Source organism: Myotis myotis, unplaced genomic scaffold (assembly GCF_014108235.1).
Source record: "Myotis myotis isolate mMyoMyo1 unplaced genomic scaffold, mMyoMyo1.p scaffold_m19_p_9, whole genome shotgun sequence".
Taxonomy (NCBI): domain Eukaryota; kingdom Metazoa; phylum Chordata; class Mammalia; order Chiroptera; family Vespertilionidae; genus Myotis; species Myotis myotis.
Genome location: NW_023416401.1, coordinates 58,640,116 through 58,660,641, shown reverse-complemented (window position 1 = coordinate 58,660,641; position 20,526 = coordinate 58,640,116). Strand labels below are relative to the sequence as shown.

Here is a 20,526-nt window from a genome sequence, read left to right as displayed (position 1 = left end):
TTATGTAAACATTTAGAGCACTGATTCCTTGGTCAGAGCCCCAGAACATGTATTATAATGCTCATGTTCCAAGTGAACTTGGATCTGTGGCCACATCTGCCTAGAGAAACTTAGCCATCCTGGGTATATTCAGGCAAAAGTATAGAATCAAGAAGTGACCACAGATAGTCTCATAGTCTGGTCTGATGGGCTCAGAGAGGCCAAGTGGCATGCTCTAAACCCACAACTAGCATGTGGCAGAGCTGAGATGTGAACTGGGACAGCTTTACCCCAGAGCCCATGGCCCTGGCCTATACCACTTCTACTCTGGGGCCTGGGAGGAGGGAGTGGGCTGAGTAGACAGCACAACGATGCCCTGAAGGAGTTTATTGTCCAGAAGAGAAGATACGGGGATAGAATATGACAATGTAGCTACCATGGGAGACAAAATTTTATATTGGTTTTGTGAAAACAGTGAGAGGTCACTTCTAGTTGGGCGCATCAGGGAAGGCTTTCAGAAGGAGGTGGTATCTAAGCAGGGCTTTGAAGGAGTGGGAAGGATTTGGAGAGGTCTAGAGAAAAACAGCAGAAGAGTAAAATATATGTAATAACTCATAAGAAGTTGTTTTATCTCCACAGTGAGCTTAACACTAGAAACTTAATGCATTTGCCACATTAACAAATTAAATATGGAAAATCTAAGTGACTGCTTTGGTTGTCTCCTCAGGAGATGAGAAGCAGACAGAGCCAAACCCTTTGCTTCTCCCATCCTCCAGCATTACCTTAGCACTGGTGATGGATCCGAAAGGAGAAAACTCTTTCCTTAACTTCTCATCGCCAATGGTGTCATCCAAGTTCTTAATATAGAGATTCACCCCCTGATATCGACTAATTCTCTCTTGCTTCAGCTGTTCAAATTTCCATTTTAACTCAGCCTGCTGTTCCACTGTCTTCTGTGCACAGCCTACAGAAATGACTTTCCCACTTATTTCTTTTCCATTCATTTCTTCTACAGCCTTTTTGGCATCCTCATGTTTTTTGTAATTCACAAAGCCTTTGGATTTCCCACTGGGATCTCATCACCTAGACACTTAGGGTCTTACCAAACTGGCTGAACAGCTCTTTCATACTCTCTTCATCCACTCCTTCCCCAAAGTTTTTGATATACACATTGGTGAACTTGGCTTTGGCTTCGAGCTCGGCTTCCTGCTCTTTTCCAGACTTGCATCTGCCCACAAACACTTGGGCAGTCATTGGGCGCATGCCGTTCATCTTGTTGATGGCTTTGTCTGCAGCCTCTTGGGTCTCAAAGCGAACAAAGGCATAACCCTTCTCATAAGCCATTCTCATCACACATCACCTTGTAGGACAGAATGTTTTTGTTAGGTCCGCTCTGAAAGGAGCCAGGCCAAGAGACGTGAGAGTTTAAGCAATTTCATTGCCCACTCTCACAGCGGGTCTGAGACCAGTGCGTGGGTGTCAGCCGCAAGGGGATGGCTAGGTTCTCTTATATAGGGTAAAAGTATGCCTGGTAGGGTCAGGCTGTGAGTGCGCAAGTTGGTCAAGTGGAAGGTGTTAGGCCCAGATTTCAAGATCCCCAATAGACCACCAGGGAGCCAACCAAGTCCGATGCAAAAGCAGAGAGTCTGTTATTATTATTACTAGAGGCCTGGTGCACAAAAATTTGTGCACTCGGGGGGAAGGGGGGGTGGTCCCTCAGCCTGGCCTGTGCCCTCTCGCAGTCCGGGACCCCTTGGGAGATAACGACCTGCTGGCTTAGGCCTGCTCCCGGGTGGCAGAGGGCAGGCCTAATCCCTAGGTGCAGCCCCTGGTCGGGCTCAGAGCAGGGCTGATTGGGGAGTTGGGGCGCCGCTCCCTGTCATGCACAGAGCAGGGCGGATTGGGAGGTTGCGATGCCACCCTCAGTCACGCTCAGGGTAGGGCCGATCAGGGGTTTGGGCACCGCCCCCTGTCATGCTGATCCCGGTGCCGGGAGGCCTCTCGGCTCCGCTGATCCTGGTGCTGGGAGGCATATTACCCTTTTACTATATAGAATAGAGGCCTGGTGCATGGGTGGGGCTGGCTGGTTTGCCCTGAAGGGTGTCCTGGATCAGGGTTGGGGTCCCCACTGGGGTGCCTGGCCAGCCTGGGTGAGGGGATGATGGCTGTTTGCAGCTGGTCACACACCCTTCAGGGTGGGGGTCCCCACTGGGGTGCCTAGCCAGTCTGGGTGAGGGGCTGAGGGCTGTTTTCAGGCTGGGACTGAAGCTCCCAACCGCTTCTTTTTTTCTTTTTTTTTTAATTCTGGGCCAGCTTTAGCCTGGCTCCAGCTCTGAGGCTTCTGCTGCTGAAAGCAAGTATCTGGTTTGTTTAGGCTCTGTAATCGAAACTCTGTATCAACTCCAGCTCTGAGATACCAGCTCACTGAAAGCTCGTTTCTGGGGTTTTGTTTAGCTTCTATATTTGTAACTATGTTTCAAACTGCAGGCTCAGAGGCCGGCAAGGCAGGCGGGGAACGTTGCAGTCCTCCGTCACTGAAGCAAGCAAGCCTCATGTTCTGTTTAAGCTGCCTGGCTGCCGGCCGCCATGTTGGCTGGCAGTTAATTTGCATATCGCCCTGATTAGCCAATGGGAAGGGTATTGGTCATACGCCAATTACCATGTTTCTCTTTTATTAGATAGGATTACAGACCCGGGTCTGGCTCCCAGCCTCCACCGACGCAACGGCGAAACGAGAGTGGCAGCCCCGTGGGAAAAAGGGGTTTTAATAGGGGGGGTGGAGTGAGGGAAGGAGAGATGACTGTGGGCCCTGCCGATTGGCCAGGTGCAAGTCGGGTCTTGTTACACAGGATGTGGTCATATTTATGGCACGTATGTCCCTTGATTGTCATTGGTTAGTTTAAAGAAATCCTGGGTGTGGCTAGCAGAGGCTTGGGCTTCCGGGAAGAAGCCTTTGCCAAGCACATGGCCAAGGTAAGATGGAGGGTGTAGCCCTCGCCCTTTCAAAGGGAGGGCACCAGTCAGTCAAGGGAGGAGATTGCACTGGTCAGTCAGGCAGAGAGGATTCTTATCTTGCTTCTGCAGATGCAGGCCTTCTGCCCCAAGCTAGGGGAAAAGGCTTATTTCAGAAAGCATGTCCAAGCAGGAGAGATTCAGGGTAGTTCACCTTAACAATGTCCAAAAGCAGAAAAAGTACCACAAAGTGCCTTGCCATCTATCAATTTGTCCAAGTTCTTGATGCAGATCTTTCCCACACCAGATTTTTTCTAAGAGGAATCCCTTATGTTGCGGACTGGCTTTCCCATAACCACATCCAAGTTCATAGTATTCAAGGCCCGCTCAGCATCAGAGGCTGGAAGCTGACGTGGATGCTCAGCGTCAGTGGCTGGAAGCTGAGGTAGGTGTAACCCTGGGGGCGGCAGACCTGGATGGACAGCACAGGGCCCGCAGGGCTGAACTGTGCATACAGCCTGGGTGACCTCTGAGCGCAGGCAGCCACGTACAGGGAGGGCAGGGAGTAGCTGTGGCGGCAGCGTTCATCTCCCCAGCCCCCACCACCCCAACGCCCGCCAGGAGGACTTCTTACAGGACCACAAAGGGGATCTTCTCGGAGGTGGGCCGCGCTGGCCCACAGAAGTTGGCGCAGGCTCGGCAGCAGGAGGGCACTCAGAGTTCGGAGTTCGGCACAGCTGGCTCCAGGCTGCAGGGCCACAGACAAGATCCTCGCAGAGACAATATGGCCCCCCCCCCCCGCGGGAGTTTGTAATTTTCAGCTGTCCTGGTCTGAAGCGCCAAATTTCCAAAACAAATGTATGAAAATGGGGACTTCCTTCTAAATTACAAACAACCTTAAAGAGCCAACCAAACATTGCCCACGCGGCCTTCAGGACACAGGTTTCTCTTCAAATACAGGCTTTTGGCGGCTTAAGATGACAGCAGCCAGTGAAGACGGACACAAAATATTAATGGGTGCCGGCTCGGCCAGCCTGGGCCACGGCGCAGCCACCTCCACGCAGGGCAGCCAAGAGCGGGGCCGGACACGTGGCCGCGGGGAGGGCAGCGCGGGGCGGGGCGGGCAGAGTCACGTGGACAGGCGCGGCTCACCACAGATGATGGGGACCACAGACAGGCGGGACGCCCGGGGTGGGCGGTGGCTGCCGCAGGCTCCGGCAGGCTGCAAAAGTGACTTTCCCATGGGTTCTCCGAGGAGGATTCTCTCTCTCTCTCTCCTTTTCTTTTCTTTGTTTTCTTCTTTTCTTTCCTCCCTTCCCTCCTCCCTTCCCTCCTCCCTTCCTCCTTCCTTCCTTCCTTCCTTCCTTCCTTCCTTCCTTCCTTCCTTCCTTCCTTCCTTCCTTCCTTTTCTCTCTCTCTCTCTTTTTCTCTTTCATTCTTTCTTTTATTTTTTTTATCTTTTTCCTCTTTAGGCTACTGAGCCAAAGTAGCAGAGGCTGCGGCAACCCCAAGTGGAGAGAGCCAGCCAAGACATGCTTGAAGAACAAAGTGGGAAGACTTGATCTGTAAGATTTGAAGATGAATTATATACCTACTATAGGTCTGGTGCATGAAATCATGCACTGGAGCAGGGGGTTGGGGGGGGAGAAGAGCAGGTGGCCTCAGCCTGGCCTGTGCCCTCTTGTAGTCTGGGACTGCTCGCTCCTAAGCGCTCACTTGCCTGCCTGTCTGATAACCCCTAACCACTCACCTGCCTGATCACCCCTAACTGCTCACCTTCCTGCCTGCTCAGTGCGCGTCATAGCCACTGGTCATTCTGGTCGTTACGCCGTAAAGGTCACTTAGGCTTTTATTATATAGATACTAACTGCGATAACGTGGCATTGGTGCAGGGAGGGACAACCAGGCCATTGAAGCAGAATAAACACGTTCACTGTAAGTCAGAGATGCCACTGAGATCATGAAAGAGGAGCAGACTTTCCATAAGCAGTGCTGGGACAACTGGATATCCACGTAAGAGAAACTAATCATGACCTCTACCTCACACCATACACTTAAAGGTGAAAGACAAAACTATAAAGCTTTTGAAGATAAGTAGGAGAATGTCTTCTTGTCGCTCCATGGGTTACACCTAGTCAGCTTCCAGCCACTGACACTGAGCGGGCCTTGAATACTATGAACTTTGATGTGATTAAGGGAAAGCCAATCTACAACACATGGTTGCAGAGGGATCCCAGGGTAGAGAGAGATTTCTTAAACAATGTTAACGTAAAAACATTCAAACCTGTAAAGAATTTTTGTGAGTTTATTTGAGCCAAACTGTCGACAATTGCCCAGAAGCAGTATCTCAATGGATAGGGATAATGCTCCAGAGAATGGCAGTTTTTCATCTAATTTTATACATTGCAATCAAAGGAGGGGATGTAGGTACGTTACATGAAATCCACTGGTGATAGATTAGAGAGGTAGGAGAAAGCAAAGGGTTGGGGGAAACTCTGGGATTGGATAAAAAGTAAAATGATAGGCACATACTTAGGTGGGTGCAGGATAGTGAACAGTCAACAATTAACATCTATATATATAAAAGCCTAAGCAAGCAACCGGCCAACTGGCTGACCAGCCGACCATCCAGTAGCTATGATGCTCACTGACCACCAGCGAGCAGATGCTCAATGCAGGAGTGGAAACCACAGGCATGGAAACATGGGACAGACTGATGAATCTAAGAAGGAAGGGGGGAGGGGGGAGGGCAGGAAGAGATTAACCAAAGATCTTATATGCATACTAGAGGCCCAGTGCACAGATTCCTGCACCGGTGGGGTCCCTCAGCCTGGCCTGTGAGGATCGAGCCAAAACCAGCTCTCCGACATCCCCCAAGGGGTCCCGGATTGTGAGAGGGTGCAGGCCAGGCCGAGGGACCCCACTGGTGCATAAATTCATGCACTGGGCCTCTAGTGATAACAATAACAATGGAGGAATTTGTGATGTCTGTCCTGGCACCAGACACATTAGATTGTGTCCCAAGGGGTCCTGAAAAAGGGAAGTTACAACTTACCCAGACATTTCAAGGATATATTATCATAGATACAAAAAGGCAGGCTAAAGTAAAGGTAAAGGTTGACCTCGTCGGTGAAGATACCGGCCTAGGATGAAACTACCCACCTTAACTGCTTTTAGTTACAGTTTAATTTCAGACCATCTTTTGTGGTTACTGTAGGTCTCTGAATTTGCAAGACTGCCATGCCGGCCTTCCCTGAGCTTGTCAGGTTAGCATGTGGCCCCTTTCATCCACAACAAGGTACAAAAAGCATGAACTAATGGAAAAGACTGATAAAATTGGGAACTTCTTAAATTAGGAACCTCTGTGTGCCATGCCTAAAAACAAGATAAATAAAGTGAAGAGATAACATTTATGTGCTCTGTGCTCAGGAAACCAGGAGGAAGAGAATTGGCTGAGACTGCAGTACATGAGAAGATAAGTCTGGAAAGATAGGCAGAAGTCAAGTCTGGAGTACCAGGCTCCCACTATGTGCTGGGCAGGCAAGAGCTGGAATCATCCCGACTTTATGAGGCTTCTTGTCAAGTTTCTTCACTTGGGTTGTGTTAGTGTCCACAGGGGAAAATCTTGAGTAAGATTAAACTTGTACTTCGTGTCTACCCTCCATTCTTCCTGCTGCAGGATCAGTTCTGTTTGCTGCCCCAAAGCCAAATTCCTTTCTTATCTCTCTCACACACCAAATGTGTACTGTGTTCCGTCACTTTGTATGAGTCATCTCATCTATCCTCAAAAGATGGTCTAAGAATTAAGAAAGCATATTTTGGAGTCCACTCACCTGGGTTTGAGACCCAACTGTTATTTACTAGTTGGGTCAGTTCACTGTTCTGTGCCTCTGTGTCCTCATCTGTAACATGGGAATAATGGCTGTTTTTCATACTTTCCATAGGGCACAAGTGAGAATAAAACACATGCACTCTGCTTACGTAATACTGTGGCCTGCACATTGTAAATTCTCAATACGCGTTATTGTTATTCCACATCCTAAGGGGGAGGTGAGCTGTGGACTACACTTTGTTGGTATCTGAGTTGGGCCCTGCTTGGTTAAACTGTATATCTTCACTAGCCAGCAGGAGAGGGAGCGGGCTGGTTCTCTGAAGTTCACCTGGGCCCATTGCCAGTCCCTGGCTCAGCTTGGCTCCCCAAAAAGGCCTCTCTCCTCACTCACTGGTGCTGCGAGCCACTGGCCCTGCTCAGCTTCCTGTCTCCCTTATCTTCCCCCAGCATTGCTCTCTGGTGTGGGAAATGCCACCACTTGCTTCCTTCCCTTTGCTCAGTGGGACCTTCATTCTTTAGCTCTCTGTCAAATCTCAGCTGCTGGCCCTGTTCCCACTCTGCTCTGTGGATATCTGCCCCTCCAAGGTGGAGCACAGGCTCCGGCTCCAATTGCAGCATTTCTCTTCTCTTCCCTATCCCCAACCCTGAGGATAGAAGAAGAAAGGGGGACACCCTTCAAGTTGACCCTTCTCACCAGCTTCCCTATCCCCAGTACTCTCTTCACTCTCCCTGTACCCAATCCCATACCCCCTTCCTCTCTGAGTTAGGCAAGTTACTTAAACTTTCTGGGCTTTAATGACCTCATCTGTAACATGGAAAAAATGATCCTGTGCTCTCTGCCCCAGAGGAATTGAGAAAGGACTAGCATGAATTTTGGGCATGTTTTATATTATGCATAACATAAATATTCAAGCATGTTCGATGTATGTATTCAAAAATATATTAATGGATTGTGTGCTCCCCCCAAATTTTTGAGATACTACGTGGTGATTTGCCAGGGTCCAGCCCCAGTGGTCCAGGGGTTCCCAAAGGTGTGGATGGAGTCAGTGAAGAATGAAGGGCACGGAGACAGCGTTCAGATGATCAGCATAGCCAGGTTCTCTTTTATTGTCCTGTTACAGCTGTATTTTATACTACTCAATTCTATAAGCATGCCTCTATATCATGGTATGTTTTGGGTCTTCCCTTGACCTTCTACAGTTCCTTGTTTTATATTTATAGTTTCTTATCTGACCTTTGCTAAAAATCTTATCTCTATCTAGCTCTGTTGATTTTAATCCTATCCATTCTAGTCCAAAGGTTAGGGCTAGTTTGTTATCTCCATTCCAAGGTCACTACTCTACTGCTCTACTGTTAAGCTACAAGGAAGTAACTGAAGGAGATTATCCTATTCTGCAGCCCAAGTAAAGGTTATGTCCTTTTAGCCTTGCTAGTGGTCTTCCTTGGGACTGCCCTGGGTCGGCGGGTTTTCATAGGCTTTGGTACTTTCTCTGGTGGGTATACCCCTGGGGATGTGGGCCTAGCAAGTCCCAAATTTATTGCCAACAGTCTTAGTCTAAGTTCTTCATAAGTACTACATGGTATTTCTGTAACACTAGGGGGTTTTACTGATTTATTCCCTTCCTTAGTCCCATTAATCCTTAACTCCAGGGAAACATCCCCACCTGGGGAAACAACCTTTCTCGGGGAGGTGTCCCTGGTTAGAACACATAGTGCTAAGAAGGGGAGCAAACATATTAAGAACAGTATGTCATATACGCCAGGTCCCCTGAAACATATGCTATGCGGATGTTTCTTCCCTGCAGCGACTGTGTCAAGCAGCAAGGATGGACCGGTTTCCGGCAGTGATTAAAATTACAAACTTTGGCATCAGAGACACATGGGCTCAAATTATAGCTTTTGCTGTGTAGCCTTAGGTAAGTCATTTACTCTTGCAGCGCTTCAGTATCTTTATTAGTAAAAAGGATGTTGCCCTGACCGGTTTGGCTCAATGGATAGAGCGTCGGCCTGTGGACTCAAGGTTCCCAGGTTCGATTCCAGTCAAGGGCATGTACCTTGGTTGCGGGCACATCCCCAGTGGGGAGTGTGCAGGAGGCAGCTGATCGATGTTTCTCTCTCATTGATGTTCCTAACTCTCTATCCCTCTCCCTTCCTCTCTGTAAAAAAATCAATAAAATATATATATATTTTTAAAAAGGATGTTAATGAAACCCATCTCACAGGGCTGGCATATGGAAAAGTGAGATTATTTATGGAAAGAGCTTAACACTGTCACAGCACATGATAAATGTTAACTATAATAATAATTGTTGTCTCTGCTATTTGACTTTCAGGGCACTGGAGTATGAGAGGGTGCCTGGGATAACAACTCAGAAGGGTGGTCCCTTCAGAGATCATCTCCCCCTTAGGACATGGAATAACAATAACTTGTATTAAGAAATTAAAATGTGCAAGAGGTTGCTGTTGCCACCTCTGACCATAACAGATCTTAGCTGATGGAAAAGACTTCTCTGTAACTAGCCCTGTGGATGGTGGTGTGGCCCCTATTTAACCCCAGTTAACCAGGCCCTACCTGCATAGATCAAAGATTCACAACACTGAATTTCAAATTGGTTCAATCATATACTTTTTCACCCTCTGTCCCAAAGCACCTTTCAAGCACTCAAGGAAGAAAAAAGGCAAAGCAAAAAGATGCACAAACTAGGAATCAGCAAAACCAAAATGAAGTGCCATTTTGCACCTAGCCATCTGACAATACCAAGAGTTGGCAAGGGTTTGGAGCAAGGCCATGCATGTGCGCTACTGGGAATGTAAATTGGCCTAAACATTTTGTAAAATAGTTTGGCAATATCTAGTAAACTTGAAGATGCAGATACCCCATGACTCAGCTATTCCACTTCCAAGTTTGTACCTACAGAAGATTCTCCCACAAATACACAAGAAAACATGTACAGCAAGCATGTCAAACTCGTGGCCTGCGGGCTGCATGCAGCCCACAACCAATATTTTTGTGGCCCAGCCTATATAATGGTATGTAAGAAAGGTTTTAATAAAAATTTTGCGACTTAATTTTTATAATATCTTGTTATATATAATTATTAATAACAAACTACAACATTCGCTAATGACTGATTGCTATAATCGTGTTGCGTTCATTTCCCTTACATGCCTTACTGTGCACCATTTCTCTCCACTAATACTAGCAGCAAATATTTTAGCAGCCAATTGCCACATCATTAGTCTTTGACTGACTTGTTTGGTGTGCACAACAGGAAATATTTCACTTTCAGAGAACAAAAAAAACCACATACCTGCATTATGCTTATTAATTTGTGCAGTTATTCAGTGTCTGGTAAGTTAATGTTCAAGAAAAAATATTTAAGCCCTAGCCGGTCTGGCTCAGTAGATAGAGTGTCGGCCTGTGAATTGAAAGGTCCCAGGTTCAATTCCGGTCAAGGGCACATGTCTGGGTTGCAGGCTCGATCTCTAGTGGAGGTCAGCACACATCATAGTGAGCGATAGAACTCCCAGTCTCCCAGTTGAACTCCTGCGGGGACACTTTGCATATTAGCCTTTTATATATATATATATATAGAGAGAGATTTTATATACAGATATCTTTGTTGATTTCAGAGAGAAAGGGAGAGGGAGAGAGAGACAGAAACATCAATGATGAGAGAGAATCACTGACTGGCTGCCTCCTGCACATCCCACTGGGGATCAAGCCCGCAAACCAGGCATGTGCCCCTGACCGGAATCGAACCTGGAATCGAACCCGGACCCTTTAGTCCACAGGCTGATGCTCTCTCCACTGAGCCAAACCAGCCAGGGCAAAATCTTCTATTATTTGTTAACGAGTACTCATTTATTTCAGCCCTTTGTATTCAGCATATCTCTATCAAAATAAACCTATGTTTCTATGAAAATTGAAGCTTTTGTTTTATTACAGCTCACATAAACTTAAGTCTTGTTTGTTTGGCCCATGTTAGCCTTTGAGTTTGACATGCTTGTTTGTAATAGCAAAAAACGGGGGGAAAAATTGGATGATTAACAGTAGGAGAATGAATGAATTGTGACATACTTATAAAAAGGCATACTATAAAGCAGTGGAGATTAATGGAGCTACACATAATGACAAGGATGAATTTTATTAATATGTTAGGTGAAGCAAGTTACATAGGAATTTGTGCACTTCAATACCATTTATAGAAAATTCAAAATATGCAAAATAATATATATTGCTTAGAGAGATATATATGTGTAGTATAAGTACATAGAAATGTAAGGGGATGAAAAATAGCAATTTATGATTAGTGGTTACTTTGATGATAGAGGGGAGAGATGTGCAATTGAGGAGGAGTACACAGGAGGTTTCAATGATAATATTTCATTTCTTATGCTGGGTGGTGGGGACATGTATGTATGTAATAAAATTCTTCAAGCATGAAATAATTCTTCACATATAAAATATTTATAATATCCTATATAATAAAGAGGTGACCCTCATTCCATCACACCATCACAAGATGGCTGCACCCACAGTGGAGGCAGGGTTCCTGTAACAAGCTATCAGCAGGACCTGAGGCTGTGCCCCCACCCAGCGGGGCTTGAAGGGGGACCTCAGGCCATGCCCCCCCCCCCCCCGCCCTGGCACCAGGCCAGGGGACCTGAGAGTTCGCTGGGGGACCTGAGGCTGCACCCCCCACCCAGCAGGGCTTGACGGGGGCCCTAAGCCTGTGCCCCCTGCCTGGCGCTGGACCAGGGGACCTGAAACTGCGCCCCTACCCTAGCGGGGCTTGATGGGGGTCAGGCTGGCTGGGTCTGGATCTCGCCCAATGAGGGTGGGGCCGGCCAGGTCTGGGTCTCATGTGATTTTGAGGTGCATGTGGGTGGATGGGGACTTGACTCTGGGTCCCGCGGCGTGCCCCAGACTCTGACAGGAAGAAGATTTTAATACACATTTTACTAATTTTCTATCACTTCTATTATAGAGAAAGGGCAAATAGCATTATTAAAATATTACCTCTAATTAATTCCCTTTTAATGTGCACAAATTTTGTGTACCGGGCCACTAGTTTTTTTATAAAAGGCAAGACTATAATTGGCATTGATTTAAGTTCTTCCACTTTTCTTGAGACCAGGAAAATAAGGCCCCAGTTCTTCTGAGTAGACTATTTTGGTAAGCTGGAAAAAGACTGTGATGTTACTTCTAAGCTAGTTTGCAACAACTAGGAGGTGAGCATGGACATTCTTGCATATAATCAATTTAGAGACTAGGAACCTGGTATGTGTCCAGGGTTTGCCCCGATTCCACTATGACATCAACTCTCCCTCTAAGAAACAGTGTATAGCCCTTTCTCTCTAATCCCATTCCCCAAAGATAATTTCTATTGACAGAATCCTTCCAGACATATACACATCTGTGAAAAATTTTAAACTAAAAATAGATGGAATTATACTATATGTATTTGCCACACTTCCTTTATTTACTTATCAATGGCTCATTTCAGTACATCAGCTCATAATGATCTGCTACTCTCTTCTGCAATAATTTACCACTTAAAACTTCTATTTTTAATTCAACAAGAGACATATGATCACATTCTAGATGCAAAATTTTCCAATAATAGAGTGATAAAACCCTTCACAAATTAGAGTGTAAAGCCTTTCACAAGATTGCACCCCTAACATACACACACACACACACACACACACACACACACACACACACATTCTTAGTCTCAGGCCCCTCCCTGGAGGTAAACCACTGCTATATTTACAGTACGTCCTTCCAGATTCACTTACTCCCATAAAGAAATAGGTTGTTTAGTTGCTGTGTGTGTAGTTCACATATAAATAGTTCCAAACTGAACATAACATCCTGCAACTTACTCTTGGAGATTTATGCACATCATAACTATCTCATTCAGTCATCCATTAGCTGATATTAATTATAATACTATAGGCCTTATGCACAAAATTTGTGCAATAATAGGCCTTCCTTCCCCCTGGCTGCCGGCACCGGCTTCCTTCTGGCACGCCCAGGACCCAGGCTTCCCTCGAAGCCCTGGCTTGCTTGGTCTGGAAGGACGTCCAGAAGGATGTCTGGTCTAATTAGCATATTACACTAATAAGATTGTGACTTCAGTTTTAAAACTATTGCTTTAAATAACCAATCCTCTATTGAGAATTATATTGGTCATAATTATCTCCTATTACAAATAAATGAGCTGCTCTATACTCATCTCGTGACTATTTCTGAGTGCAAGATCCCTGGTTGTGTAATTACTATTCTCTTCAAATTCTTATAAAAATGTAGCCAGCATGCAGGAAAACAATTCTAATTCCTGATCTGTGACCACCATGAGGCATAAACTTTGGGCAAGTTCCTGAACCTCTCTGGACCTCGGTCTCCTCAATAGTCACCTGCTGGTTCCTAGAGTCTGCTCTAAGTTGATTGAAAACAGATGCCCCACCCCCTGACTCAGCGAGGGCAGGACTTCTGGAAGCCCCTGCTCCCCCTTTTCCGCCTCTCCCTGTTCCTCAGAAGCGGTTTAGGGAAAAGGGAAAAGGCAGGTCTGGGCAGGAGAATTCGATGCAGGGCGGGGCCGGGGGCGGGCAAGAGGAGGCCGGCCCCCTAGTAGGAAATGAGCCGGGGTTGGAATAACACTTTAAAGGCCTGGCGTCCTCTTCTTCCTCCCATTCCCTGGTCACCTTCCAGCTCCTCCGTTCAGCTTTCTCCCCTCCCAGGCGGTCCTCATGCCCCTGGGCTGCAGTCAGTGGGAGCCCCCAGCCTGCCAAAGCCAGGAGTACAGGTGGGATCAAGGTCCCAGGATGTTGAGAACATTGCTGCCACTGCTGCTTCTACTGATTCTGCCTGGCAGGGCCCTTTGTATCCCGGAAACTTCCGATGGTGAGTGGGGGCCGAGGGGGAGGGGGAGGGAGGTCACATCTCCTGCCTCAGGATGGCTCTTGGGGTATGTGGGCTAGACCAGAGGAGAGCTTATTCACCGTGTCTGTATTGTGGCCTGCTGGGTCTCTCTATAGGGCAGGCAGGGCTCCGGGGACTGGTGTGTGTTCCAAAGCCAGGTGAGAGAGGGGAAGACGGAGGAGGCTGGTGGTGGGGGTGGACAACACCAGAAAGATGGGAAAGGGACTGGTAGAAGCGTTGAGGGAATTAGCCTCAGGGAGAGGGGATGGGGTAAAGTCTGGAGAAGGAGAGCTGAGGGTGATGGTGGATGGGGGTGAATCTAGGGAAGATGGGAAGACACCCAGAGATAAATTGAGAAATGAAAAAAATTGGAGGACGTGGAGAACTGAGGGAATACTTGGGGAAAGATTGGGGCTGAGGTATGTGAGGCAGAAAAGGAGAATAGAGAAAGTGGAGGAAAACTGGGGACAGTTGGTGAGGTGAAGCTGGGGAAAAAGAAGCTGTTGTCAGTGGGAGAACTCAGGAGATCAGCTGCCTGAAGTGGGGGAAGCACAGAAGAGGGGTGATTGCCCTTCATTGCAATTGCACAAGGCCTCTTCTTTCTCCCACAATCTCTATAGCTTTAGTCTCCCCTTCTGAGAGGGAGTGAATAATAACCAGAATTCAATGAGTGTTCACTATGGTTAAAGCATGTGTTGCCTCATTTAACCCCCACAAACTCTCTACAAGGGATGTAGTATTATCTCCATTTCACAGAGGAGGAGACGGGGGCACACAGCAGTTAAGAACCTGTCTAAGGTTATCCACACAGATGTACTTATTCACACCTGCAGACACAGAGCACTTCTCAAATGCAAACGTGGTCACAGCACAGATTTGCAACCCCGGACTCATTCCCTCCTCAGACATTTTCTAGGCACCAAATCTGTGCCAGGCCCTTACTAGGCATAGGAGGTAGAGATACCATATGAATCTGTAGCCTGGAGGAGCCCATGGTAGCCTGTGTGTTTACAGACAGTTATGTGGAATCTCGGGTCATTGAAACGGGTCCACTGTCTGGAAGGATAAAGAGAAGAGGCATCAGGAAAACTCCTCCAAGGAGAGAACAACCAAGTTGGGTCTTGATGCATGAGTAGAAGTTTGCCAGGAAGCAGAGCAACCCGGACATGCTATTTACATGTCAGTCAAAAGGCAGCATGAGGAGTTTGATACAGCCAAGCACTGGGCAGAGACTGAAAAAGGCAGCAGGGGCCTGGTCCCCTTAAAATCCATGCTAAAGACTTTGGACTTGATTCTGTGGACAGATATCCTATAAGGAGTCAGTATAGCCGGCTGACTAAGAATGCTAGACGCAGACTGCTTGCATTCAAATCTTGGCTCTGTTATACCATTTTAGCCTGTTTCCCGTATAGACTGGGGTTAATAATAGTAGCTCCTGTATTAAGTTAAAGGAAGGAAGGCACAAATAACATAATAATGCGTGTACAGTGCCCAGGTCATAATAAGCCCAATAGCTATTATTATTGTTGTTGTTGTTGTTATTGATAGGGAAGTGTGTCACTGGAGGACTTTACATTTTTTTATTTTTTTGTTAATCCTCACCTGAGGATGTTTTTTCCATTGCTTTTTTTAGAGGGAGTGGAAGGGAGGGGGAGAGGCAGAGAGAGAGAAACATCAGTGTGAGAGAGACACAGCAATTGGGTGCCTCCCGCATGCTTCCTGACCAGGGCTGGGTATTGAGCCTGCAACGAGGTACATGCCCCTGACAGGAATCGAACCTAGGACCCTCAGTCTGCAGGATGACACTCTATCCACTGAGCCAAACCGGGTTGGGCTTCACTGGAGGATTTTAAGCAGAAGGACATAATCTTATTTCCGGGTCAGGTGGGGAGCAGATTAAAAGGGATGAAACTGAAAAATGAGGGGCAGGGGCATGAGGAAAGAAGTTACAATCCCAGTCCCGATGAGAACCAATGAGGCCTGAAGTAGGGCAGTGGCAGGGGGGAAAGAACCGGGATTTTTGTTGTAGGTCAGGAATTGTTGACCAGCTGGAAATGAGGGGGCGGGGGTGAGAGAGAGAAGGGAGATCAGAGTGGGTCTTCCACTGACTGTCTGGCTTACCCTCAGGCAAGTGGCTTCTCCTCTTCTGGCCTCAGTTTCCTCATTTGTAAAATGAAGATAATAATCCCTGTCCTCCCCTCCTGGCAGGGTTACTGTGAGCATTAAATGGGAGGAAGGGTGGGAGGACACTTTGTAGTTTACGAAGGGCCGAGAAGGTGGGCGGCCGGCTTCTGGAGACGGGGTTATTAACTCCGGCTCCTCGCCGACCCATTCCACGCCAGCCCCTCTCAGGCCAGCCAGGGACCAACGCACTGACTTCCGCCCCCAGGTGCTCAGAACCTCCACATGCTCCAGATCTCCTACTTCCCACACCCTGGTCAAGTGTTGTACCAAGGCAACGCGTCGCTGGGGGGGCAGCTGACGCACTTGCTGGAAGGCCAGGACTCCAACATCACGATTCTTCAGCTGCTCCCCTTGCAGGAGCCCCAGAGCTGGGCGCACACAGAGGAAAGCGTGCGGCTCTACCTGAGCAACTTCCAAAACATAGTGCGGCTAGTACACCTGGAGCGGGGCGTGGCCTGTGAGTGGGTCACGCTTGGGGGGCGTGGCCTGGGGTGGGGACCTGTGGGTTCCCAGAGGGGTCTTGTGGATGGACCTGGCACACATGGGCGTGGTCCTGTGGGGGCGGGAGGCTCTCAGGAGCCCAGTGGTGCCCTGGCACGGGCATTTACTGATTGCTGGGTAAGAGCTTGAGGCTGGAGAGGAGTCCGAGCCTTCTGTCAGGCCTTCCTCCTGTTGGCATGATCTTGAGGTAGACCCACCCTGAAACCCTAAAGTTCACTTCCCCCAGGTGAACATCCCTACACCTGGCACCCCCTCCACACATCCCCTTGACCCTGAATCCCCCTCCACAGTTCCTCTGACCGTTCGCTGCTTCCTGGGCTGTGAGCTGCCTCCTGAGGGCTCTAGGGCCCATACCTTCTTTGAAGTGGCTGTGAATGGGAGCTCTTTTGTGAGTTTCCAGCCAGAGGCTGCCTCATGGGTGGCAGGGTCCCAGGCCAGCTCTACAGTGGTCACCTACACCCTGCGCCAGCTCAACGCCTACAATCGTACTCGGTATGATCTGCAGGATTTCCTGCAGAACACCTGTGTGCAGTACGTGAAAGAACACCTCACCACGAAAACCTTGAAAGGTATGGTGGGATTGGCCATGGGCCTGTATGTTGGGTAGGTTCCAGGCAAATGGATGGACCTGAAGGATGGAGACCTTGAGCAACAGGACTCCCAGGGCTGGGAGTTTGGGACATAGTACACACAGCTTAAGTCACGCGGTGAACTAGTCCCCTACCTTTGGGGCAGAAATCCCTTGGGGTTTGATTCAAACCATAGCTTCCTTGGGGGTATGTTCTTAAGGCTAACTTTCTGCAGGTTCTCCAGGGAGCCAAACAAGCCGCTCCTATACTTCGCTGGTCCTGGGCATCCTGCTGGGCACTTTCATCATCGGTGGTGTGGCTGGAGGCATCTTCCTGTGCACAGGTGGACGGCTGTGTTAATTACTCTCCAGTCCCCTCTGGAGAAGGGCTGGACTGATGGGGGCTGACAAAGAAAAACCTCAGCTCACTGAAAAAGCAAACATATTCCCCATTTGGGACATGATATCCCATGTTTGGAGTACCGGCTTTCTTCTTCCAGATCTGCCCACCAAGAGTTGGGGCGAGGGAAGGAGAGAAGGCTAGATAGACGGAGTACTTGGTTGACTAGAAAACTAAGAACTTGCATGCTTCGTTGCATTGGTTTGAGAAGTGAATGCTCGTCTATCTTTGTGAAAAACAGATGATGGGGTTGTGGTAGTGATGGTGGGGTCTATGGCCCATCCTCCAAAGACAGACAGAATCACATAACCAAGTAAAACAAGTCATCACAAAACCAAAATAAATAACATTCAATGCCTGCAGATGTGTCAGCCATAGGAAGAGACAATGCTATGAAGGAGGTAGAAAGAAATAACTAGAGAAATGGTAGGAGTGTAAAATCCAAGTAATATGGGAACAAGGAGTTATTAAATAATCAGTCAATAATAGTAATAAATTCCTTTTTTATGTACAAGGCATATTATTTCCTCTACTTTGAAAATTTTCTAGAAAACTACCCTTTGTTTCTATGTCCTTATCTCCTACTAGAGTCCCAATACATGAAGTTCATGCGAGAGTAGGCCTTTGCAGCCCCGGCTGCCTCAGCCCTCGCAGCCCCGGCTTTGTCCGGAAGGTAGTCCAGACAGTCGACCGGATGGACGTTCCACTGTTCGGCCGTTTGGTCGATTTGCATATTACACTTTTATTATTATAGATGCGCTCTTCAACCATTGCAGTCTGACATCTCAATAAACTGCTCCAAACTCATCAATGACCTCTAATTGTGGAAACTGCATCCTCCATGATATCTGCACATTTCACTTTGTGGACTAGAGCTATTTTTACCCCAACTTCTGAAATACCATACTTTGAATTTTTAAAAACTGTCCAATCCCTTTGCCTATACCATCTTATTCCATTTATCTTGGAAATTTTAGCTCCCTTAGAATTCCATTTTTGGGCTCCTTTTCTTTCCCTTTAAACTGTATCTTCCTGAGCAACCTACTAACTTGCATGGCTTCCAATACCATGTATCTGTGGTGATTTCTATGGGGAAGCAATATAATCTTGTTTCTGAGAGCATGTGTTTCGTCATCAGACAGACTTGAGTTTTACTTCTTTCACCAGGCATTTTAACTTCTTAAAGTCTCAATTTCTTCATAAACAAAAGGAATGATAAAATATACAAAAAGGGTATAATAAAGATACCTACTTCATAGAGGCATTATGCATATTAAATAAGAATATATATGATATATGTATACTCAAATACAGGGTGGGGCAAAAGTAAGTTTACAGTTATGAGTATGTAAAGCAGAGTTTATTCTTGTATTATTATTTATTAATTATTGTATTATTTTTCATATGAACAATTGTAAACCTAATTTTGCCCCACCCTGTATAGCACTTGTTGTTGATCTCCAGACCATCCCCATATGCATTCATTCTTGAAAATCATCTCTACCATAATATTCTGTAGACATTTTAGAGTCAGCATATTCAAAATAAACATATCTTTCTCCCCAAACCTGTTCTTTTTCTCCTGTGGTTTACTATCAATTAAACAGAATTACCATCAAATCATATCAATGTAAAGACTCAGAGTTAACTTATGTTGACTCCCTCTTCATCCCCCACCTACAAAATACAATATCTGTAGAATCCATTCCCTCCGTTCCATTCCATTGCTTTTGTTCCAGGTATTATAATTCATCTCTTTCTTTGTGGTAGGCATGGAAGTGTGCCACCCAGTTCTACCTTCAAGGAACTTGCTGTTCAGTTACAGGGAGTATAGCCAGCAGATAGCTTCTTGCTGCTTCAGTTCCTTCAGGGTATGCCTCACCTACAGAGAACAGTCCTACACAAGGGCCATCCTCATTTGTTGACTGAGCAAAGCAGGGATATAAAGGTGGGGCCATTCTGGCCTACTGCAGGACAATTCTGATGAGCCATAGTCACTCCAGAGCTCCTTGTCAGGTTGACTGGGTCTATGTCTGATCAATATTGCAGTTTAACTTTTCCCTCTGTTCAATCCTGCTTCCTCGCCCTAGTTAATATCTTGCACCTCAAACTCTATCTCAGCATCTGCCTCCAAAACATCCAACCTGTGATTGACAACCTCACTCTGTCTCCAAATTGAGAAATGTTCTCAATATTTTGTCTGGACCATGGCAATAGCCTCCTCCTGATTGTTCTCCTGGTCTCTAATTTCTCTGAGTTCTGTTTCACCTTCTATATAACAATAAAAAACAATTGATTTGATCATATCATTGTTTTATTTTTTATTTATTTATTTATTTATTTATTTATATTGATATCAGAGAGAGGGACAGAAACATCAATGATGAAAGAGAATCATTGTGGTTGCCTCCTGCACATCCCCTATTGGGGATCAAGCCCGCAACCTAGGCATGTACCCTGACTAGGAATTGAACCGTGACCTCCTGGTTCGTAGGTCAATGCTCAACCACTGAGCCATGCCAGCTGGGCTCATTATTCTGTTTTATAAATTTCCCACATTTATTGAGCTAAATTCAGAATCTTCAAAATGATATTTAAGGATTTGTGCAATCTGGTTCCATCCTAATTTTCAAATTTTATTTCTTAGTACTTCTTTTTGCCCAACTGTGCTTTGGGTTATTGATTTTAAAAGCATATTTTTTAATGACAGAAGTAATACCACAACAGTAGCAATACAGAAGTTCACAAAGAAAAAAGTGAAAGACCTGTGTTTTTGCCATCTCTCTAAACCCATAACTTAAAGTTATGCTAAGATTTGTAGTTGCAAGCAACAGAAACCAACTCTGCCAACTAAAGGGGAAATAAATATTTGAAATCCTCAGAATTGATGGGAAGGCCAGCTAATCAAACTCAGAAAATAAAACCAGGGATCACAGCCGAAGTCACAACATAGGAATGGTCTAGGGAAGGATACCACAGCTGGAACTATACCTCAATCACCACTGTAGGCTGCCATATCAAATGAATTCTACTCTGTTCTAGTAGCTTTACAATCTTTGTTTAAGACTCAGAGTCCTGGTGGGAGGATTCAAATGGCCAAGCCATTTGCCTTTGCTGCAAGGAGAGTGGGAGGGAAACTTTAGGTATCTTTGGCTTTTCTTGTGGATTGTGGAACCCTG

General features: G+C 46.6%; 2 protein-coding genes and 1 pseudogene across 2 annotated transcripts in view; 1 reads left to right on the top strand and 2 right to left on the bottom strand.

The window, feature by feature from the left end:
* The window catches only part of LOC118663539 (ER degradation-enhancing alpha-mannosidase-like protein 2), a 99,363-nt gene that overhangs the window by 42,221 nt on the left and 36,616 nt on the right, over positions 1 to 20,526 (bottom strand). The window lies entirely within an intron of this gene.
* LOC118663317 lies at positions 678 to 4,174 on the bottom strand (annotated as a pseudogene).
* Positions 13,375 to 19,653, top strand: PROCR (protein C receptor). Its single transcript, XM_036323259.1, has 4 exons — positions 13,375 to 13,676; positions 16,084 to 16,335; positions 16,670 to 16,948; positions 17,184 to 19,653. The coding sequence occupies exons 1-4, from the start codon at positions 13,523 to 13,525 to the stop codon at positions 17,306 to 17,308; spliced, it is 810 nt and encodes a 269-aa protein (XP_036179152.1). The 5' UTR covers positions 13,375 to 13,522; the 3' UTR covers positions 17,309 to 19,653.

What these genes read in the sequence shown, in the direction of transcription:
- PROCR (XM_036323259.1), top strand. Translation starts at nt 13,523, where the DNA reads ATGCCCCTGGGCTGCAGTCAGTGGGAGCCCCCAGCCTGCCAAAGCCAG. An exon ending in TATCCCGGAAACTTCCGATG is followed by an intron (nt 13,677 to 16,083) that starts GTGAGTGGGGGC and finishes TTCCGCCCCCAG; the next exon opens with GTGCTCAGAACCTCCACATG. An exon ending in CACCACGAAAACCTTGAAAG is followed by an intron (nt 16,949 to 17,183) that starts GTATGGTGGGAT and finishes AACTTTCTGCAG; the next exon opens with GTTCTCCAGGGAGCCAAACA.